General features: G+C 52.4%; 1 protein-coding gene across 4 annotated transcripts in view; it reads left to right on the top strand.

The window, feature by feature from the left end:
* The first annotated feature begins 311 nt into the window (after window positions 1-311).
* Window positions 312-23,971, top strand: part of LOC133362981 (uncharacterized) — a 439,193-nt gene continuing 415,533 nt past the window's right edge. The window contains exons 1-2 of one of the 4 annotated variants that reach the window (XM_061581962.1): window positions 312-3,169; window positions 3,238-4,997. In XM_061581962.1, coding sequence (XP_061437946.1) covers window positions 1,546-2,808 — 1,263 coding nt within the window. In that variant the 5' untranslated portion in view covers window positions 312-1,545 and the 3' untranslated portion in view covers window positions 2,809-3,169; window positions 3,238-4,997. Of the gene's footprint in view, window positions 4,998-23,971 lie in introns of those variants that run through there. The other 3 variants (XM_061581963.1, XM_061581965.1, XM_061581961.1) reach the window with 3 other exon arrangements.

Below are 23,971 nucleotides of genomic sequence, written 5' to 3' on the forward strand. Positions count from 1 at the left end.
GAGGTGAGTGCTGGGTGAGTGGTTGAGTGAGTGGTGTTAGTGAGTGGGTGAGTGAGTGGTGAGTGAGTGACTGAGTGAGTGAGTGACTGAGTGAGTGAGTGGTTTAGTGAGTGGCTGGGTGAGTGAGTGACTGAGTGAGTGAGTGACTGAGTGAGTGAGTGGTTTAGTGAGTGGCTGGGTGAGTGAGTGAGTGAGTGGTGAGTGACTGGGTGAGTGACTGGGTGAGTGACTGGGTGAGTGATGAGTAAGTGGTGAGTGAGTGGGTGAGTGGTTTAGTGAGTGTCTCTGTGTCTCTCTGTCCCACAGAATACTTTCAGATCTCTCAAGACGTGATTTTTATCAACTGAGGACATCACACAAAGACAAAGAAGCCCCGAGTAGCCTCTGCAGCGATGTAGGGGCAAGTGCTGTTCACTGGCCCCTAACACACACACAGACACAGACAAAGGTCCCCCGTGTAGCCTACATCGACTGCTGGGGCAAGTGCAGTTCACAGCCCCTGACACACACACAGACAAAGGTCCCCCGTGTAGCCTACATTGGCTGTTGGGGCAAGTGCTGTTCACTCCCCCTGACACACAATATCTTTTTGGTGATCAATATTCTGGATAGGATCTCAGATCGCCTGATCGATATCCTATTTGGTGATCAATATTCTGGATAGCATCTCAGATGGCCTGATCAATATCCTATTCGGTGATCAATATTCCGGATAGAATCTCAGATCGCCTGATCGATATCCTATTTGGTGATCAATATTCTGGATATAATCTCAGATGGCCTGATCAATATCCTATTTGGTGATCAATATTCTGGATAGGATAGCAGATCACCTGATCGATATCCTATTTGGTGATCAATATTCTGGATAGCATCTCAGATGGCCTGATCAATATCCTATTCGGTGATCAATATTCCGGATAGAATCTCAGATCGCCTGATCGATATCCTATTTGGTGATCAATATTCTGGATATAATCTCAGATGGCCTGATCAATATCCTATTTGGTGATCAATATTCTGGATAGGATAGCAGATCACCTGATCGATATCCTATTCAGTGATCAATATTCCAGATAGAATCTCAGATCGCCTGATCAATCTCATGTTCACTGATCAATTCTCCAGCTCAAATATCAGATCTACTATTGCCTGATCAATAGTCCAGATCAAATCTCATATTTTACTTTTCACTGATCAATATTACTGATCGAATCTCAGATCTACCATTGACTGATCAATATCCCAGATCGAATATCAGATCCCTTGATCGATTACCTATTCACTGATCAATATTCCAGATAAAATCTGAGATTCTACTTTTCACTGATCAATATTACAGATGGAATCTCAGATCCCCAGATCAATCTCTTATTCACTGATCAATATCACAGATCAAATCTCAGATTCTACTTTCCACTGATCAATATCCCAGATCAAACCTCAGATCCCCTGATCGATTCCCTATTCACTGATCAATACTCCAGATATGATCAATCCCCGTATACCCGGATCGGTTTGGGTGGGTGGGTGGGTTGTAATGTGATGCTGGTTACGATTGTGATGATGCTGCTGCTGATGATGATGCTGTTGCTACTGATGATGATGGTGGTGATGATGGTGATGATGATGGTGATGATGATGATGGTGGTGGTGATGATGATGATGGTGATGATGATGGTGATGATGATGATGGTGATGATGATGGTGATGATGATGGTGGTGATGATGGTGGTGGTGATGATGATGATGGTGATGATGATGGTGATGATGATGATGGTGGTGATGATGGTGATGATGATGGTGATGATGATGATGGTGGTGATGATGGTGATGGTGGTGATGATGGTGATGATGATGATGGTGATGATGATGGTGATGATGATGGTGATGATGATGATGGTGGTGGTGATGGTGATGGTGGTGATGGTGGTGATGATGATGGTGATGATGATGGTGATGATGGTGATGATGATGATGGTGGTGGTGATGGTGATGGTGGTGATGGTGGTGATGATGATGGTGAGGATGATGGTGATGATGATGATGGTGATGATGATGATGATGGTGGTGATGATGCTGTTGCTACTGATGATGATGATGGTGATGATGATGCTGATGATGGTGATGATGGTGATGATGATGATGCTACTGATGCTGATGATGGTGGTGATGGTGATGATGCTGTTGCTACTGATGCTGTTGCTACTGATGGTGGTGATGGTGATGATGGTGATGGTGGTGATGGTGGTGATGGTGATGATGGTGATGGTGGTGATGGTGGTGGTGGTGATGATGGTGATGATGGTGATGCTGATGCTACTGATGATGATGGTGGTGGTGATGGTGATGATGGTGATTGTGGTGATGGTGGTGATGATGCTGCTGCTGATGATGCTGTTGCTACTGATGATGATGGTGATGATGATGCTGATGATGGTGATGATGGTGATGATGGTGATGATGATGATGCTGATGATGGTGGTGATGGTGATGATGATGATGGTGGTGATGATGATAGTGATGATGATGGTGATGATGATGCTGATGATGATGCTGATGATGATGATGCTGATGATGATGCTGATGATGATGGTGATGATGCTGATGATACTGCTGATGATGGTGGTGATGCTGCTGATGACGGTGCTAATGCTACTGATAATGTTGCTGATGATGATGATGATGGTGGTGACATTGCTACTGATGCTGATGATGTTGATGATGATGGTGATGACATTGCTACTGATGCTGCTGATGCTGCTGCTGCTGATGATGTTGCTGATGATGATGATGATGCTGTGTTAGGGCTTGCTGTAGTAGTGCCTTCCTTATTTAGTTGCAAACTGCAAAACGCTCAAAGAATCTTGATTCCGACAGCAATAATCACACACAGACAAAGGTCCCCCAGGTAGCCTCGAGCAGGGCTGCAGGGGCAAGTGCTGTTACAGACACACACGCACACCACACACTACACAGACACTCACTGCTGTGCCAGGCTAGGTGCAGGAGGAGGTCACGGGACAGACCCTGCAGGTGCCATGGGTTGTAATGCTGTGCCAGGCTAGGTGCATGAGGAGGAGGTCACGGGACAGACCCTGCAGGTGCCATGGGTTGTACTGCTGTGCCAGGCTAGGTGCAGGAGGAGGTCACGGGACAGACTCAGCAGGTGCCATGGGTTGTAATGCTGTGCCAGGCTAGGTGCATGAGGAGGAGGTCACGGGACAGACCCTGCAGGTGCCATGGGTTGTACTACTGTGCCAGGCTAGGTGCAGGAGGAGGTCACGGGACAGACCCTACAGGTGCCATGGGTTGTACTACTGTGCCAGGCTAGGTGCATGAGGAGGTCACGGGACAGACCCAGCAGGTGCCATGGGCTGGCTGACTAAGATGACTGGCTGATGCACCACCTGTGCCCCCTACTGTACCAACTTGCTGCGCTTTAGCCACCCGGCGCTCCGCTCGTTGTTGTGAGCGTCGCTCCTCCGCCCTCCGTTGTTGTTGGAGGGCGACTGCCTCCAACTGCCCAGTAGCGTCCTTCACGAGCCTCCTCCACTGAGGCCGATCTTGACACCGCTGGTACCAGTCATCGGCAAGTCCACTCAGCTCCACGTCCTCCTGTACCACATCACTCCATCTCTTCTCTAGCCCGTGTCACCCACACACTCACACACTCACCCACTCACCCACTCACTCACCCACCCACACACTCACCCACGCACTCACCCATCACTCCATCTCTTCTCTAGTCCGTGCCGCGCCCGTTTAGCCCCCTCGATCCGGCCGAACAAAAGCTGTTTAGGCATGCGGTGGCTGGGCATGCGGGCTACATGACCCAGCCAACGCAGCCTTGCCTGCCGGAGGAGCTCACCGATGGGACTTTGCCCAGAGTCCTTAATGATCGTGAGCAGAGGATCAGGGACTCCGAAAGCACGAAGAACAACCCAGAGCCCAGGCCTACTGATGGTATCATAGGCCTTGACCAGGTCAATAAAGCAGAGATGTAGGTCTTGTTGGAATTCCCTACACCTCTGCTGTAGCAGACGGACAGAAAATATGGCATCTGTGCAGGACCGCCCTTTCCTGAAACCGCATTGGGGCTCCGCAAGCCTCTCCTCAGCGTGCCTAGCAAGGCGATGTTGAATAATCCTTGCCAGGACCTTTCCCGGCACACTGAGGAGTGAGATGCCCCTGTAGTTGTCACAGTCTGTGCGGTCCCCCTTCTTAAAGAGGGGGACCACCAGGGCATCCTTCCAATCCTGCGGAACCCGTCCAGTGATCCAGACTGTTGTTATGACACACAGACACACACAGACACACACAGACACACACAGACACACACAGACACACACAGACACACACACACAGACACACACACACAGACACACACAGACACACACACACAGACACACACACAGACACACACAGACACACACACAGACACACACACACACAGACACACACACACAGACACACACAGACACACACACACACAGACACACACAGACACACACACACACAGACACACACAGACACACACAGACACACACAGACACACACACAGACACACAGACACACACAGACACACACACAGACACACACAGACACACACACACAGACACACACACACAGACACACACAGACACACACACAGACACACACACACAGACACACACAGACACAGACACACACAGACACACACACAGTCACACACACACAGACACACACACAGACACACACACAGACACACACACACAGACACACACACACAGACACACACACACAGACACACACAGACACACACACACACAGACACACACAGACACACACACACACAGACACACACAGACACACACAGACACACACAGACACACACACAGACACACAGACACACACAGACACACACACAGACACACACAGACACACACACACAGACACACACACACAGACACACACAGACACACACACAGACACACACACACAGACACACACAGACACAGACACACACAGACACACACACAGTCACACACACACAGACACACACAGACACACACAGACACACGTAGTTAAAATAACTCAGGACTGATAATGGCATTCCATTAACCATTGCGTCACCACCATCTGATCACAACTCAGTCTGTGTGACCCTATGGGTCTCTGTGTGAGTGAGTCTATGGGTCTCTGTGTGAGTGAGTCTATGGGTCTCTGTGTGAGTGAGTCTATGGGTCTCTGTGTGAGTGAGTCTATGGGTCTCTGTGTGAGTGAGTCTATGGGTCTCTGTGTGAGTGAGTCTATGGGTCTCTGTGTGAGTGAGTCTGTGGGTCTCTGTGTGAGCGAGTCTGTGGGTCTCTGTGTGAGTGAGTCTGTGGGTCTCTGTGTGAGTGAGTCTATGGGTCTCTGTGTGAGTGAGTCTGTGGGTCTCTATGTGAGTGAGTCTATGGGTCTCTGTGTGAGTGAGTCTGTGGGTCTCTGTGTGAGTGAGTCTGTGGGTCTCTGTGTGAGTGAGTCTATGGGTCTCTATGTGAGTCTATGGGTCACTGTGTGAGTGAGTCTATGGGTCTATGTGTGAGTGAGTCTATGGGTCTCTGTGTGAGTGAGTCTGTGGGTCTCTGTGTGAGTGAGTCTATGGGTCTCTGTGTGAGTGAGTCTATGGGTCTCTGTGCGAGTGAGTCTATGGGTCTCTGTGTGAGTGAGTCTGTGGGTCTCTGTGTGAGTGAGTCTATGGGTCTCTGTGTGAGTCTATGGGTCTCTGTGTGAGTGAGTCTATGGGTCTCTGTGTGAGTGAGTCTATGGGTCTCTGTGTGAGTGAGTCTGTGGGTCTCTGTGTGAGTGAGTCTGTGGGTCTCTGTGTGAGTCTAAGGGTCTCTGTGTGAGTGAGCCTATGGGTCTCTGTGTGAGTCTATGGGCCTCTGTGTGAGTGAGTCTATGGGTCTCTGTGTGAGTGAGTCTCTGTGTGTGTGAGTCTATGGGTCTCTGTGCGAGTGAGTCTATGGGTCTCTGTGTGAGTGAGTCTGTGGGTCTCTGTGTGAGTCTATGGGTCTCTGTGTGAGTGAGTCTATGGGTCTCTGTGTGAGTGAGTCTATGGGTCTCTGTGCGAGTGAGTCTATGGGTCTCTGTGTGAGTGAGTCTATGGGTCTCTGTGTGAGTCTGTGGGTCTCTGTGTGAGTCTGTGGGTCTCTGTGTGAGTGAGTCTGTGGGTCTCTGTGCGAGTGAGTTTATGGGTCTCTGTGTGAGTGAGTCTTTGGGTCTCACAACACAGATAACCACAGACTCACTCACACAGAGACCCACAGACTCACTCACACAGAGACCCATAGACTCACCACACAGAGACCCACAGACTCACCACACAGAGACCCATAGACTCACTCACACAGAGATCCACAGACTCACACAGAGACCCACAGACTCACTCACACAGAGACCCACAGACTCACCACACAGAGACCCACAGACTCACACAGAGACCCACACACACACAGAGACCCATAGACTCACTCACACAGAGACCCACAGACTCACACAGAGACCCACAGACTCACTCACACAGAGACCCATAGACTCACTCACACAGTGACCCATAGACTCACATAGAGACCCATAGACTCACTCACACAGAGACCCATAGACTCACTCACACAGTGACCCATAGACTCACATAGAGACCCATAGACTCACTCACACAGAGACCCATAGACTCACTCACACAGTGACCCATAGACTCACATAGAGACCCATAGACTCACTCACACAGAGACCCACAGACTCACACAGAGACCCACAGACTCACTCACACAGAGACCCATAGACTCACTCACACAGTGACCCATAGACTCACATAGAGACCCATAGACTCACTCACACAGAGACCCATAGACTCACTCACACAGTGACCCATAGACTCACATAGAGACCCATAGACTCACTCACACAGAGACCCATAGACTCACTCACACAGTGACCCATAGACTCACATAGAGACCCATAGACTCACTCACACAGAGACCCACAGACTCACACAGAGACCCACAGACTCACTCACACAGAGACCCACAGACTCACTCACACAGAGACCCATAGACTCACTCACACAGAGACCCATAGACTCACTCACACAGAGACCCACAGACTCACTCACACAGTGACCCATAGACTCACTCACACAGAGACCCATAGACTCACTCACACAGAGACCCACAGACTCACTCACACAGAGACCCATAGACTCACTCACACAGAGACCCACAGACTCACTCACACAGAGACCCATAGACTCACTCACACAGAGACCCATAGAATCACTCACACAGAGACCCACAGACTCACTCACACAGTGACCCATAGACTCACTCACACAGAGACCCATAGACTCACACAGAGACCCACAGACTCACTCACACAGTGACCCATAGACTCACTCACACAGTGACCCACAGACTCACTCACACAGAGACCCATAGACTCACTCACACAGTGACCCACAGACTCACTCACACAGTGACCCATAGACTCACTCACACAGAGACCCATAGACTCACTCACACAGAGACCCACAGACTCACTCACACAGAGACCCACAGACTCACCACACAGAGACCCACAGACTCACACAGAGACCCACACACACACAGAGACCCATAGACTCACTCACACAGAGACCCACAGACTCACACAGAGACCCACAGACTCACTCACACAGAGACCCATAGACTCACTCACACAGTGACCCATAGACTCACATAGAGACCCATAGACTCACTCACACAGAGACCCATAGACTCACTCACACAGTGACCCATAGACTCACATAGAGACCCATAGACTCACTCACACAGAGACCCATAGACTCACTCACACAGTGACCCATAGACTCACATAGAGACCCATAGACTCACTCACACAGAGACCCACAGACTCACACAGAGACCCATAGACTCACTCACACAGAGACCCACAGACTCACACAGAGACCCATAGACTCACTCACACAGAGACCCACAGACTCACCACACAGAGACCCACAGACTCACACAGAGACCCACACACACACAGAGACCCATAGACTCACTCACACAGAGACCCACAGACTCACACAGAGACCCACAGACTCACTCACACAGAGACCCATAGACTCACTCACACAGTGACCCATAGACTCACATAGAGACCCATAGACTCACTCACACAGAGACCCACAGACTCACCACACAGAGACCCACAGACTCACTCACACAGAGACCCACACACACACAGAGACCCATAGACTCACTCACACAGAGACCCACAGACTCACACAGAGACCCACAGACTCACACAGAGACCCACAGACTCACACAGAGACCCACAGACTCACACAGAGACCCACACACACACAGAGACCCATAGACTCACTCACACAGAGACCCACAGACCACGTGGCCACGTGGTCTTGGCACCACGTGGTCGGGTAACCGATGGCGGATGAATGGACGGAGGTCGCCACGTGGTGCTGATTCAGGGCCTCGCCCGGACCGTCGGTACACACGGAGGCGCCTCGTGTTCACGGCGGTGGCGGTGGTCGCGAAACGTCGCGCACGCCTTGGTTGGGGAGGGGCGTGTGGGGGGTCAAGGGACACAGACAAAGGTGCCCCAGGTAGCCTCTAGCAGCATGTAGGGGCAAGTGCTGTTAGTAGCGAGTAGCAGCACCTACACACACACAGACACAGACAAAGCTCCCCCAGGTAGCCTCTAGCAGGCTGGAGGGGCAAGTGCTGCTAGTGGCGAGTAGCAGCACCTACACACACACAGACACAGACAAAGCTCCCCCAGGTAGCCTCTAGCAGGCTGGAGGGGCAAGTGCTTTATTCAGTAGCGAGTAGCAGCACCTACACACGCAGACAAAGCTCCCCCAGGTAGCCTCTAGCAGGCTGGAGGGGCAAGTGCTCTAGTCAGTAGCGAGTAGCAGCACCTACACACAGACAAAGATCCCCCAGGTAGCCTCTGGAAGGGCTGTAGGGGCAAGTGCTTTAGTCAGTAGCGAGTAGCAGCACCTACACACACACACGCAAAGCTCCCCCAGGTAGCCTCTAGCAAGCTGTAGGGGCAAGTGCTCTAGTCAGTAGCGAGTAGCAGCACCTACACACAGACAAAGCTCCCCCAGGTAGCCTCTGGAAGGGCTGTAGGGGCAAGTGCTTTAGTCAGTAGCGAGTAGCAGCACCTACACACACACACGCAAAGCTCCCCCAGGTAGCCTCTAGCAGGGCTGTAGGGGCAAGTGCTCTAGTCAGTAGCGAGTAGCAGCACCTACACACAGACAAAGCTCCCCCAGGTAGCCTCTAGCAAGCTGTAGGGGCAAGTGCTCTAGTCAGTAGCGAGTAGCAGCACCTACACACACACAGACAAAGCTCCCCCAGGTAGCCTCTAGAAGGGCTGTAGGGGCAAGTGCTGTAGTCAGTAGCGAGTAGCAGCACCTACACACACACACGCAAAGCTCCCCCAGGTAGCCTCTAGCAGGGCTGTAGGGGCAAGTGCTCTAGTCAGTAGCGAGTAGCAGCACCTACACACAGACAAAGCTCCCCCAGGTAGCCTCTAGCAAGCTGTAGGGGCAAGTGCTCTAGTCAGTAGCGAGTAGCAGCACCTACACACACACAGACAAAGCTCCCCCAGGTAGCCTCTAGAAGGGCTGTAGGGGCAAGTGCTGTAGTCAGTAGCGAGTAGCAGCACCTACACACACAGAGACACAGACAAAGCTCCCCCAGGTAGCCTCTAGCAGGCTGTAGGGGCAAGTGCTCTAGTCAGTAGCGAGTAGCAGCACCTACACACAGAGACACAGACAAAGGTCCCCCAGGTAGCCTCGAGAAGGGCTGTAGGGGCAAGTGCTGTCAGTAGTAACGAGTAGCAGCACCTACACACACACAGACAAAGCTCCCCCAGGTAGTCTCTAGCAAGTTGTAGGGGCAAGTGCTGTAGTCAGTAGCGTGTAGCAGCACCTACACACACAGACACAGACAAAGGTCCCCCAGGTAGCCTCTAGCAGGGCTGTTCACCACACACACCCGTGCCGCTACACCAGTGAACTCATTTGAGGCTGAGTCGACCTAGGGGAAGGCTCCCCAGGTACCCGGTTCAGAAGACGCTAGCGGGAATCGAACCCGGGTCGCCAGGTTCGGAGCGCGCTAATCGCTGCACCACCGCTCCGACCCCCACCCACCACCCCCAAACACAACCACCACCACCACCACAACCACCACCACAACCACCAGCACCACCAACTCGTGATCTTTGTGTCTATTTTATTGTTGTTGTTGGGTTTTCTGTGGCCGCTCGCAAGCTCGCAAAGTCGTCTATCTGTGTGTCTCTGTGTGTGTCTGTGTTTCTGTGTGTGTCTGTGTGTCTGTGTCTCTGTGTGTGTATCTGTGTGTGTGTGTGTCTCTGTGTGTCTGTGTTTCTGTGTGTGTGTGTCTCTGTGTGTCTGTGTTTCTGTGTGTGTGTGTCTCTGTGTGTGTCTGTGTCCCTGTGTGTGTCTGTGTGTGTGTCTCTGTGTGTCTGTGTTTCTGTGTGTGTGTGTGTCTCTGTGTGTCTGTGTCTCTGTGTGTGTGTGTGTGTGTCTCTGTGTGTGTGTGTCTGTGTGTGTCTGTGTGTCTCTGTGTGTCTGTGTCTCTGTGTGTGTGTGTGTGTCTCTGTGTGTGTGTGTCTGTGTGTGTCTCTGTGTGTGTGTGTGTCTCTGTGTGTCTGTGTTTCTGTCTGTGTGTGTGTCTCTGTGTGTCTGTGTCTCTGTGTGTGTGTGTGTCTGTGTGTGTGTCTCTGTGTGTGTGTGTCTGTGTGTGTGTGTGTCGGTGTGTGTGTCTCTGTGTGTGTGTGTCTCTGTGTGTGTGTGTCTCTGTGTGTGTGTGTCTCTCTCTGTGTGTGTGTCTCTGTGTGTGTGTCTCTGTGTGTGTGTGTGTCTCTCTGCATGTGTGTGTGTCTCTGCGTGTGTGTGTCTCTGTGTGTCTGTGTCTGTGTGTGTGTGTCTGTGTGTGTGTGTCTGTGTGTGTGTCTGTGTGTGTGTGTCTGTGTGTGTGTGTCTGTGTGTGTGTCTGTGTGTCTGTGTGTGTGTCTCTGTGTGTGTGTCTCTGTGTGTCTGTGTGTCTCTGTCTGTGTGTGTGTCTCTGTGTGTGTGTCTATCTGTGTCTATGTGTGTGTGTCTCTGCATGTCTGTCTGTGTCTGTCTGTCTGTGTGTCTGTCTGTCTCTGTCTGTGTGTATGTGTCTCTCCGCGTCTCCGCGTGTCTCCCCGTGTCTCCGCGTGTCTCCCCCCGTGTCTCTCCGAGTCTCTGTGTCTCCGCCTGTGTCTCCGTGTCTCCGCGTGTCTCTCCGTGTCTCCGCGTCTCTCCGTGTCTCCGCGTGTCTCTCCGCGTGTCTCCGCGTGTCTCTCTGCGTTGTCTCCACGTCCCCCCGTGTCTCTCCGCGTGTCTCCGCGTGTCTCTCCGCGTGTCTCCGCGTCCCCCCGTGTCTCTCCGCGTGTCTCCGCGTGTCTCTCTGCGTTGTCTCCGCGTCGATGTTGATCTCCGTGTCTCAGCAATAAATCGAACCCTTGTACTAAACCGGCTCCACTCGGAGATCGCGCGCGCGTGTCGGTGCGAGTCTGAGACCAGAATGAGTGTCTCTGAGAATTGGTGAGTGGGTGGGTGGGTGAGTGGGTGAGTGGGTGGGTGGGTGGGTGAGTGGGTGGGTGAGTGGGTGGGTGGGTGAGTGGGTGGGTGGGTGGGTGAGTGGGTGGGTGAGTGGGTGGGTGGGTGAGTGGGTGAGTGGGTGGGTGGGTGAGTGGGTGGGTGAGTGGGTGGGTGGGGTGGGTGAGTGGGTGGGTGAGTGGGTGGGTGGGTGGGTGAGTGGGTGGGTGGGTGGGTGAGTGGGTGGGTGGGTGAGTGGGTGGGTGAGTGGGTGAGTGGGTGGGTGGGTGAGTGGGTGGGTGAGTGGGTGGGTGGGTGAGTGGGGTGGGTGGGTGGGTGAGTGGGTGGGTGGGTGGGTGAGTGGGTGGGTGAGTGGGTGGGTGGGTGGGTGAGTGAGTGGGTGGGTGGGTGAGTGGGTGGGTGGGTGAGTGGGTGGGTGGGTGGGTGAGTGGGTGGGTGGGTGGGTGAGTGGGTGGGTGAGTGGGTGGGTGGGTGGGTGAGTGGGTGGGTGAGTGGGTGGGGGGTGAGTGGGTGGGTGAGTGGGTGAGTGGGTGGGTGGGGGGTGAGTGGGTGAATGGGTGGGTGAGGTGGGTGGGTGGGGGGTGAGTGGGTGGGTGGATGGGTGAGTGAGTGGGTGGGTGAGTGGGTGAGTGAGTGGGTGGGTGTGTGAGTGGGTGGGTGAGTGAGTGAGTGGGGGGTGAGTGGGTGGGTGGGTGGGTGAGTGGGTGGGTGGGTGAGTGAGTGGGTGAGTGGGTGAGTGGGTGAGTGAGTGGGTGGGTGAGTGGGTGAGTGAGTGGGTGGGTGGGTGAGTGAGTGGGTGGGTGGGTGGGTGAGTGAGTGGGTGAGTGAGTGGGTGGGTGAGTGGGTGAGTGGGTGAGTGAGTGGGTGGGTGAGTGAGTGGGTGGGTGGGTGGGTGAGTGGGTGAGTGAGTGGGTGAGTGAGTGAGTGGGTGGGTGAGTGGGTGAGTGAGTGGGTGGGTGAGTGGGGTGAGTGAGTGGGTGAGTGGGTGGGTGAGTGGGTGGGTGAGTGAGTGGGTGAGTGGGTGGGTGGGTGGGGGGTGAGTGGGTGAGTGAGTGGGTGGGTGAGTGGGTGAGTGAGTGGGTGGGTGGGTGTGTGAGTGGGTGGGTGAGTGCGTGGGTGGGTGAGTGAGTGAGTGGGTGGGGGGGGGTGGTGAGTGGGTGGGTGGGTGGTGAGTGGGTGGGTGGGTGAGTGAGTGGGTGAGTGGGTGAGTGAGTGGGTGGGTGAGTGGGTGAGTGAGTGGGTGGGTGAGTGAGTGGGTGGGTGGGTAAGTGAGTGGGTGAGTGAGTGGGTGGGTGAGTGGGTGAGTGGGTGAGTGAGTGGGTGGGTGAGTGAGTGGGTGGGTGGTTGGGTGAGTGGGTGAGTGAGTGGGTGAGTGAGTGAGTGAGTGGGTGGGTGAGTGGGTGAGTGAGTGGGTGGGTGAGTGGGTGAGTGAGTGGGTGAGTGGGTGGGTGAGTGGGTGGGTGAGTGAGTGGGTGAGTGAGTGGGTGAGTGGGTGGGTGGGTGGGGGGTGAGTGTGTGAGTGAGTGGGTGGGTGGGTGTGTGAGTGGGTGGGTGAGTGGGTGGGTGGGTGAGTGGGTGGGTGGGTGAGTGGGTGGGTGAGTGGGTGGGTGGGGGGTGAGTGGGTGGGTGGGTGGGGGGTTAGTGGGTGGGTGGGTGAGTGGGTGGGTGGGTGAGTGAGTGGGTGGGTGAGTGGGTGGGTGGGTGAGTGGGTGAGTGAGTGGGTGGGTGGGTGAGTGGGTGAGTGAGTGAGTGGGTGGGTGAGTGGGTGAGTGAGTGAGTGGGTGGGTGAGTGGGTGAGTGAGTGGGTGAGTGGGTGGGTGAGTGGGTGGGTGAGTGGGTGGGTGGGTGTGTGAGTGGGTGGGTGAGTGCGTGGGTGGGTGAGTGAGTGAGTGGGTGGGGGGGGGGTGAGTGGGTGGGTGGGTGGGTGAGTGGGTGGGTGGGTGAGTGAGTGGGTGAGTGGGTGAGTGAGTGGGTGGGTGAGTGGGTGAGTGAGTGGGTGGGTGAGTGAGTGGGTGGGTGGGTAAGTGAGTGGGTGAGTGAGTGGGTGGGTGAGTGGGTGAGTGGGTGAGTGGGTGAGTGAGTGGGTGGGTGAGTGAGTGGGTGGGTGGGTGGGTGAGTGGGTGAGTGAGTGGGTGAGTGAGTGAGTGAGTGGGTGGGTGAGTGGGTGAGTGAGTGGGTGGGTGAGTGGGTGAGTGAGTGGGTGAGTGGGTGGGTGAGTGGGTGGGTGAGTGAGTGGGTGAGTGAGTGGGTGAGTGGGTGGGTGGGTGGGGGGTGAGTGTGTAAGTGAGTGGGTGGGTGTGTGAGTGGGTGGGTGAGTGGGTGGGTGGGGTGAGTGGGTGGGTGGGTGAGGGGGTGGGTGGGTGAGTGGGTGGGTGAGTGGGTGGGTGGGGGGTGAGTGGGTGGGTGGGTGGGGGGTTAGTGGGTGGGTGGGTGAGTGGGTGGGTGGGTGAGTGAGTGGGTGGGTGAGTGGGTGGGTGGGTGAGTGAGTGGGTGGGTGGGTGAGTGAGTGAGTGGGTGGGTGGGTGAGTGAGTGGGTGGGTGAATGAGTGGGTAGTGAGTGGGTGAGTGAGTGAGTGGGTGAGTGGGTGGGTGAGTGGGTGAGTGGTTGGGGGGTGAGTGAGTGAGTGAGTGGATGAGTGGCTGAGTGAGTGTGTGGGTGAGTGAGGTGGTTAGTGAGGTGGTGAGTGAGGTGGTGGGTGAGTGAGTGGGTGAGTGAGTGGGTGGGTGAATGAGTGGGTGGTGAGTGGGTGAGTGAGTGGGTGAGTGAGTGAGTGGTGAGTGAGTGGGTGAGTGGGGGGTGAGTGAGTGAGTGGATGAGTGGCTGAGTGAGTGTGTGGGTGAGTGAGTGAGTCTATGGGTGCTGAGTCTATGACAGTGCTGAGTCTATGGGTGACAGTGCTGAGTCTATGACAGTGCTGAGTCTATGGGTGACAGTGCTGAGTCTATGACAGTGCTGAGTCTATGGGTGACAGTGCTGAGTCTATGACAGTGCTGAGTCTATGACAGTGCTGAGTCTATGGGTGACAGTGCTGAGTCTATGGGTGACAGTGCTGAGTCTATGGTTGACAGTGCTGAGTCTATGACAGTGCTGAGTCTATGGATTAGGGTCGCCCCCTAGCGGAGTTGCCCGGTACAGAGAACCAAAGTCAATCCCCCCCAATTCCTTGTGCGAAACTGAACCGGAAGAAATTTTACACTATGGGAACCTCATTTGCCAATAAAAATATGATAATTGGTTTTTTACCCTTCTATCTGGCAACAAAACTGACACCTTTTTACGCCTTTTGGCGTCATCTGGTCCAACCCATGTGAGACTAGGCTCTAAGGAAAGCTGTCTCGGGTGTGGACCAATCAACTTCAAGGACCATGTGAGACTGGGCTCTAAGGAAAGCTGTCTCGGGTGTGGACCAATCAACTTCAAGGACCATGTGAGACTGGGCTCTAAGGAAAGCTGTCTCGGGTGTGGACCAATCAACTTCAAGGACCATGTGAGACTAGGCTCTAAGGAAAGCTGTCTCGGGTGTGGACCAATCAACTTCAAGGACCATGTGAGACTAGGCTCTAAGGAAAGCTGTCTCGGGTGTGGACCAATCAACTTCAAGGACCATGTGAGACTAGGCTCTAAGGAAAGCTGTCTCGGGTGTGGACCAATCAACTTCAAGGACCATGTGAGACTAGGCTCTAAGGAAAGCTGTCTCGGGTGTGGACCAATCAACTTCAAGGACCATGTGAGACTAGGCTCTAAGGAAAGCTGTCTCGGGTGTGGACCAATCAACTTCAAGGACCATGTGAGACTGGGCTCTAAGGAAAGCTGTCTCGGGTGTGGACCAATCAACTTCAAGGACCATGTGAGACTAGGCTCTAAGGAAAGCTGTCTCGGGTGTGGACCAATCAACTTCAAGGACCATGTGAGACTGGGCTCTAAGGAAAGCTGTCTCGGGTGTGGACCAATCAACTTCAAGGACCATGTGAGACTGGGCTCTAAGGAAAGCTGTCTCGGGTGTGGACCAATCAACTTCAAGGACCATGTGAGACTAGGGCTCTAAGGAAAGCTGTCTCGGGTGTGGACCAATCAACTTCAAGGACCATGTGTAGACTAGGGCTCTAAGGAAAGCTGTCTCGGGTGTGGACCAATCAACTTCAAGGACCATGTGAGACTGGGCTCTAAGGAAAGCTGTCTCGGGTGTGGACCAATCAACTTCAAGGACCATGTGAGACTGGGCTCTAAGGAAAGCTGTCTCGGGTGTGGACCAATCAACTTCAAGGACCATGTGAGACTGGGCTCTAAGGAAAGCTGTCTCGGGTGTGGACCAATCAACTTCAAGGACCATGTGAGACTAGGCTCTAAGGAAAGCTGTCTCGGGTGTGGACCAATCAACTTCAAGGACCATGTGAGACTGGGCTCTAAGAAAAGCTGTCTCGGGTGTGGACCAATCAACTTCAAGGACCATGTGTGACTGGGCTCTAACGAAAGCTGTCTCGGGTGTGGACCAATCAACTTCAAGGACCATGTGAGACTAGGGCTTAAGGAAAGCTGTCTCGGGTGTGGACCAATCAACTTCAAGGACCATGTGAGACTAGGGCTCTAAGGAAAGCTGTCTCGGGTGTGGACCAATCAACTTCAAGGACCATGTGTGACTAGGCTCTAAGGAAAGCTGTCTCGGGTGTGGACCAATCAACTTCAAGGACCATGTGAGACTGGGCTCTAAGGAAAGCTGTCTCGGGTGTGGACCAATCAACTTCAAGGACCATGTGAGACTGGGCTCTAAGGAAAGCTGTCTCGGGTGTGGACCAATCAACTTCAAGGACCATGTGAGACTAGGCTCTAAGGAAAGCTGTCTCGGGTGTGGACCAATCAACTTCAAGGACCATGTGAGACTAGGCTCTAAGGAAAGCTGTCTCGGGTGTGGACCAATCAACTTCAAGGACCATGTGAGACTAGGCTCTAAGGAAAGCTGTCTCGGGTGTGGACCAATCAACTTCAAGGACCATGTGAGACTAGGCTCTAAGGAAAGCTGTCTCGGGTGTGGACCAATCAACTTCAAGGACCATGTGAGACTAGGCTCTAAGGAAAGCTGTCTCGGGTGTGGACCAATCAACTTCAAGGACCATGTGAGACTAGGCTCTAAGGAAAGCTGTCTCGGGTGTGGACCAATCAACTTCAAGGACCATGTGAGACTAGGCTCTAAGGAAAGCTGTCTCGGGTGTGGACCAATCAACTTCAAGGACCATGTGAGACTAGGCTCTAAGGAAAGCTGTCTCGGGTGTGGACCAATCAACTTCAAGGACCATGTGAGACTAGGCTCTAAGGAAAGCTGTCTCGGGTGTGGACCAATCAACTTCAAGGACCATGTGAGACTAGGCTCTAAGGAAAGCTGTCTCGGGTGTGGACCAATCAACTTCAAGGACCATGTGAGACTAGGCTCTAAGGAAAGCTGTCTCTCTGGGTGTGGACCAATCAACTTCAAGGACCATGTGAGACTGGGCTCTAAGGAAAGCTGTCTCGGAGTGTGGACCAATCAACTTCAAGGACCATGTGAGACTAGGCTCTAAGGAAAGCTGTCTCGGGTGTGGACCAATCAACTTCAAGGACCATGTGAGACTGGGCTCTAAGGAAAGCTGTCTCGGGTGTGGACCAATCAACTACAAGGACCATGTGAGACTAGGCTCTAAGGAAAGCTGTCTCGAGTGTGGACCAATCAACTTCAAGGACCATGTGAGACTAGGCTCTAAGGAAAGCTGTCTCGGGTGTGGACCAATCAACTTCAAGGACCATGTGAGACTAGGCTCTAAGGAAAGCTGTCTCGGGTGTGGACCAATCAACTTCAAGGACCATGTGAGACTAGGCTCTAAGGAAAGCTGTCTCGGGTGTGGACCAATCAACTTCAAGGACCATGTGAGACTAGGCTCTAAGGAAAGCTGTCTCGGGTGTGGACCAATCAACTTCAAGGACCATGTGAGACTGGGCTCTAAGGAAAGCTGTCTCGGGTGTGGACCAATCAACTTCAGGGACAGTGCATATCATTATCAGAGTTGTGTTCTTTTGTTTGTATTACGACTGCAGGTATTGTGGTCTATGCAAACATGACTCCTTGTAAAAAGGTGTCAGTTTTGTTGCCAGATAGAAGGGTAAAAAACCAATTATTGGAATAAAATGTGTTTATATTTCCTAATATGGGCATACCCCCCCCCCCGCCTCTAAGTCGCCGGAAGTGGGGGGGCGGCAATGGCGGCCGCCATCAATTGAACTTACCTGCACCGGAAGTTGCCCTCGTTTGAACTAACTTAACCGGAAGTCCAATATCCTTATATGGGCATGACCCTCTATACCGGAAACACCCCCCCCCTACATCGCCCCGCCCCACCCTCAACTTCCGGTTCCTTGCCGGAAGAGGAGGGAGAGAGAGGCAGCAATGGCAGCCGCCATCAATTGAACTTACCTGTACCGGAAGTTGACCTAACCGGATGAGTTACTAAACTGTCCTTATATGGGCATAACCCCCATACCGGAAACACCCCCACCCTCAACTTCCGGTTCCTTGCCGGAAGAGGAGAGAGAGGCAGCAATGGCGGCCGCCATCAATTGAACTTACCTCCTGCCGGAAGTTGCCCTCGTTTGAACTAACTTAACCGGAAGTCCAATATCCTTATATGGGCATGACCCCCTATACCGGAAACCCCCCCCCCCACATCCCCTTTAACTTCCGGTTCCTTGCCGGAAGAGGAGGGAGAGAGACAGAGGCAGCAGCAATGGCGGCTACGTTACAAACATCACCGATATCGCTGCAACAACAACAACCGCAGCAACAACTGCAGCCTCCTCCTCATCAACAACAACAACAAGCAGCACCAGCCGCTGCTTCTCAACAACAAGCGACGCCTCCTGTCCTCCCTCATCAGCCGCCTCAGCCTCCTCACAGATCGCCTCAGGAAACTCCGTGGTCGGCCATTGATCGGTACTACGAAGAGCATGAGGATGAGGCGAGCGAAGAGGGCGACGAAGAGGACGACGACGAAGAGGGGGACGAGGAGGCGGCGGCGAGGGGAGATGGAGGAGGAGGAGGGGGTGAGGAGGAGGAGGAGGTGGTGGACAGGAGGAGGAGGAGGAACGCCCGGGCGAGAGAGTCTGATGAAGGTTTGTGATGGACACTCACTCGCTCGCTCGCTCGCTCTGTGTGTGTAGTCACTCACTCTGTGTGTGTGAACACTCACTCGCTGTGTGTGTGAACACTCTGTGTGTGTGAACACTCACTGTGTGTGTGTGTGTGTGTACACTCTGTGTGTGTGAACACTCACTCTGTGTGTGTGTGTGTGTACACTCTGTGTGTGTGAACACTCACTCACTGTGTGTGTGAACACTCACTCACTGTGTGTGTGAACTCAGTCACTCTGTGTGTGAACACTCACTCACTGTGTGTGTGAACTCAGTCGCTCTGTGTGTGTGAACACTCACTGTGTGTGTGTGAACTCTGTGTGTGTGTGAATGAACACTCACTGTGTGTGTGTGTACACTCTGTGTGTGTGTGAACTCACTCGCTCGCTCGCTCTGTGTGTGGTCACTCTGTGAACACTCAGTCTGTGTGTGTGTGTGAACACTCACTGTGTGTGTGAACACTCACTGTGTGTGTGTGTGAACACTCACTCTGTGTGTGTGTGAACACTCACTCTGTGTGTGTGTGAACACTCACTGTGTGTGTGAACACTCACTGTGTGTGTGTGAACACTCACTGTGTGTGTGAACTCTGTGTGTGTGTGAACTCACTGTGTGTGTGAACACTCACTGTGTGTGTGTGTGAACACTCACTGTGTGTGTGAACTCTGTGTGTGTGTGAACTCTGTGTGTGTGTGAACACTCACTGTGTGTGTGAACTCTGTGTGTGTGTGAACTCTGTGTGTGTGTGAACACTCACTGTGTGTGTGTGTGAACTCAGTCACTCTGTGTGTGTGTGAACTCAGTCACTCTGTGTGTGTGTGAACTCAGTCACTCTGTGTGTGTGTGTGAACTCAGTCACTCTGTGTGTGTGTGTGTGAACTCAGTCACTGTGTGTGTGTGTGAACTCAGTCACTCTGTGTGTGTGTGAACTCAGTCACTCTGTGTGTGTGTGTGAACTCAGTCACTCTGTGTGTGTGAACTCAGTCACTGTGTGTGTGTGTGAACTCAGTCACTCTGTGTGTGTGTGTGAACTCAGTCACTCTGTGTGTGTGTGAACTCAGTCACTCTGTGTGTGTGTGAACTCAGTCACTCTGTGTGTGTGTGAACTCAGTCACTGTGTGTGTGTGTGAACTCACTCACTCTGTGTGTATGTGAACTCAGTCACTCTGTGTGTGTTTGTGAACTCAGTCACTCTGTGTGTGTTTGTGAACTCAGTCACTGTGTGTGTGTGTGTGAACTCAGTCACTGTGTGTGTGTGTGAACTCAGTCACTGTGTGTGTGTGAACTCAGTCACTCTGTGTGTGTGTGAACTCAGTCACTCTGTGTGTGTGTGAACTCAGTCACTGTGTGTGTGTGAACTCAGTCACTGTGTGTGTGTGTGTGAACTCAGTCACTCTGTGTGTGTGTGTGAACTCAGTCACTCTGTGTGTGTGTGTGAACTCAGTCACTCTGTGTGTGTGTGAACTCAGTCACTCTGTGTGTGTGTGTGAACTCAGTCACTCTGTGTGTGTGTGAACTCAGTCACTCTGTGTGTGTGTGAACTCAGTCACTGTGTGTGTGTGAACTCAGTCACTCTGTGTGTGTGTGTGAACTCAGTCACTCTGTGTGTGTGTGTGAACTCAGTCACTTCTGTGGTGTGTGTGAACTCAGTCACTTGTGTGTGTGTGAACTCATCCTGTGTGTGTTGTTGTGAACTCAGTCACTCTGTGTGTGTGTGTGAACTCAGTCACTCTGTGTGTGTGTGAACTCAGTCACTCTGTGTGTGTGTGAACTCAGTCACTCTGTGTGTGAACTCAGTCACTCTGTGTGTGTGTGAACTCAGTCACTCTGTGTGTGAACTCAGTCACTCTGTGTGTGTGTGAACTCAGTCACTCTGTGTGTGTGTGAACTCAGTCACTCTGTGTGTGTGTGAACTCAGTCACTGTGTGTGTGTGAACTCAGTCACTGTGTGTGTGTGTGTTGAACTCAGGTCACATCTGTGTGTGTGTGTGAACTCAGTCACTCTGTGTGTGAACTCAGTCACTGTGTGTGTGTGAACACTCACTCTGTGTGTGTGTGAACTCAGTCACTGTGTGTGTGTGTGAACTCAGTCACTCTGTGTGTGTGAACTCAGTCACTCTGTGTGTGTGTGTGAACTCAGTCACTCTGTGTGTGTGAACTCAGTCACTCTGTGTGTGTGAACTCAGTCACTCTGTGTGTGTGAACTCAGTCACTGTGTGTGTGTGAACTCAGTCACTCTGTGTGTGTGAACTCAGTCACTGTGTGTGTGTGAACTCAGTCACTGTGTGTGTGTGTGAGAACTCAGTCACTCTGTGTGTGTGAGAACTCAGTCACTCTGTGTGTGAACTCAGTCACTCTGTGTGTGTGTGTGAACTCAGTCACTTTGTGTGTGTGAACTCAGTCACTCTGTGTGTGTGTGTGAACTCAGTCACTGTGTGTGTGTGTGAACTCAGTCACTGTGTGTGTGTGTGAGAACTCAGTCACTCTGTGTGTGAACTCAGTCACTCTGTGTGTGTGTGTGAACTCAGTCACTCTGTGTGTGTGAGAGAACTCAGTCACTCTGTGTGTGTGAGAACTCAGTCACTCTGTGTGGAACTCAGTCACTTGTGTGTGTGTGAACTCAGTCACTCTGTGTGTGTGTGTGAACTCAGTCACTCTGTGTGTGTGAATCAGTCACCTGTGTGTGTGAACTCAGTCACTCTGTGTGTGAACTCAGTCACTCTGTGTGTGTGTGAACTCAGTCACTGTGTGTGTGTGAACTCAGTCACTGTGTGTGTGTGAGAATCAGTCACTCGTGTGTGTGTAAGAAACTCAGTCACTCTGTGTGTGAACTCAGTCACTCTGTGTGGTGTGTGAACTCAGTCACTCTGTGTGTGTGTGTGAACTCAGTCACTCTGTGTGTGTGAACTCAGTCACTCTGTGTGTGTGTGTGAACTCAGTCACTCTGTGTGTGTGTGAACTCAGTCACTGTGTGTGTGTGAACTCAGTCACTCTGTGTGTGTGTGAACTCAGTCACTGTGTGTGTGTGTGTGAACTCAGTCACTGTGTGTGTGTGTGAACTCAGTCACTCTGTGTGTGTGTGTGAACTCAGTCACTCTGTGTGTGTGTGAACTCAGTCACTCTGTGTGTGTGAACTCAGTCACTCTGTGTGTGTGTGAACTCAGTCACTCTGTGTGTGTGTGAACTCAGTCACATCTGGTTGTGTGTGAACGCAGTCACTCTGCGTGTGTGTGAACTCAGTCACTCTTGTGTGTGAACTCAGTCACTCTGTGTGTGTGAACTCAGTCACAGGGTCTGTTGTGTGTGAACTCAGTCACTCTGTGTGTGTGTGAACTCAGTCACTGTGTGTGTGTGTGAACTCAGTCACTGTGTGTGTGTGTGAACTCAGTCCTCTGTTGGTGGTGTGGTGAACTCAGTCACTCTGTGTGTTGGTGAACTCAGTCACTCTGTGTGTGTGTGTGAACTCAGTCACTCTGTGTGTGAACTCAGTCACTCTGTGTGGTGTGTGAACTCAGTCACGCTGTGTGTGACTCAGTCACTCTGTGTGTGTTGTGAACTCAGTCACTCTGTGTGTGTGTGAACTCAGTCACTCTGTGTGGTGTGTGAACTCAGTCACTGTGTGTGTGGTGAACCTCAGTCACTGTGTGTGTGTGGGTGAACTCAGTCACGTCTGTGTGTGTGTGTGAACTCAGTCACTCTGTGTGTGAACTCAGTCACTGTGTGTGTGGAACACTCACTCTGTGTGTGTGTGAACTCAGTCACTGTGTGTGGTGTGAACTCAGTCACTCTGTGTGTGTGAACTCAGTCACTCTGTGTGTGTGTGAACTCAGTCACTCTGTGTGTGTGAACTCAGTCATCTGTGTGTGTGAACTCAGTCACTCTGTGTGTGTGAACTCAGTCACTGTGTGTGTGTGAACTCAGTCACTCTGTGTGTGTGAACTCAGTCACTGTGTGTGTGTGTGAACTCAGTCACTGTGTGTGTGTGTGAGAACTCAGTCACTCTGTGTGTGTGTGAGAACTCAGTCACTCTGTGTGTGAACTCAGTCACTCTGTGTGTGGGTGAACTCAGTCACTGTGTGTGTGTGAACTCAGTCACTCTGTGTGTGTGTGTGAACTCAGTCACTGTGTGTGTGTGTGAACTCAGTCACTGTGTGTGTGTGAGAACTCAGTCACTCTGTGTGTGAACTCAGTCACTCTGTGTGTGTGTGTGAACTCAGTCACTCTGTGTGTGTGTGAGAACTCAGTCACTCTGTGTGTGTGTGAGAACTCAGTCACTCTGTGTGTGAACTCAGTCACTCTGTGTGTGGTGTGAACTCAGTCACTCTGGTGTGTGTGTGTGAACTCAGTCACTCTGTGTGTGTGAACTCAGTCACTGTGTGTGTGTGTGAACTCAGTCACTCTGTGTGTGAACTCAGTCACTCTGTGTGTGTGTGTGAACTCAGTCACTGTGTGTGTGTGTGAACTCAGTCACTGTGTGTGTGTGAGAACTCAGTCACTCTGTGTGTGTGTAAGAACTCAGTCACTCTGTGTTGTGTGAACTCAGTCACTCTGTGTGTGTGTGTGAACTCAGTCACTCTGTGTGTGTGTGTGTGAACTCAGTCACTGTGTGTGTGAACTCAGTCACTCTGTGTGTGTGTGAACTCAGTCACTCTGTGGTGTGTGAACTCAGTCACTGTGTGTGTGTGAACTCAGTCACTCTGTGTGTGTGTGAACTCAGTCACTGTGTGTGTGTGTGAACTCAGTCACTGTGTGTGTGTGTGAACTCAGTCACTCTGTGTGTGTGTGAACTCAGTCACTCTGTGTGTGTGTGTGAACTCAGTCACTCTGTGTGTGTGAACTCAGTCACTCTGTGTGTGTGTGAACTCAGTCACTCTGTGTGTGTGTGAACTCAGTCACTCTGTGTGTGTGAACTCAGTCACTCTGTTGTGTGTGTGAACTCAGTCACTCTGCGTGTGTGTGAACTCAGTCACTCTGTGTGTGTGAACTCAGTCACTCTGTGTGTGTGAACTCAGTCACTCTGTGTGTGTGTGAACTCAGTCACTCTGTGTGTGTGTGAACTCAGTCACTCTGTGTGTGTGTGAACTCAGTCACTGTGTGTGTGTGTGAACTCAGTCACTCACTGTGTGAACTCAGTCACTCTGTGTATGTGTGAACTCAGTCACTCTGTGTGT

This window comes from Lethenteron reissneri, unplaced genomic scaffold, assembly GCF_015708825.2.
Source record: "Lethenteron reissneri isolate LAM-NWPU_2019-01 unplaced genomic scaffold, ASM1570882v1 scaffold_1639, whole genome shotgun sequence".
Taxonomy (NCBI): Eukaryota; Metazoa; Chordata; class Hyperoartia; order Petromyzontiformes; family Petromyzontidae; genus Lethenteron; species Lethenteron reissneri.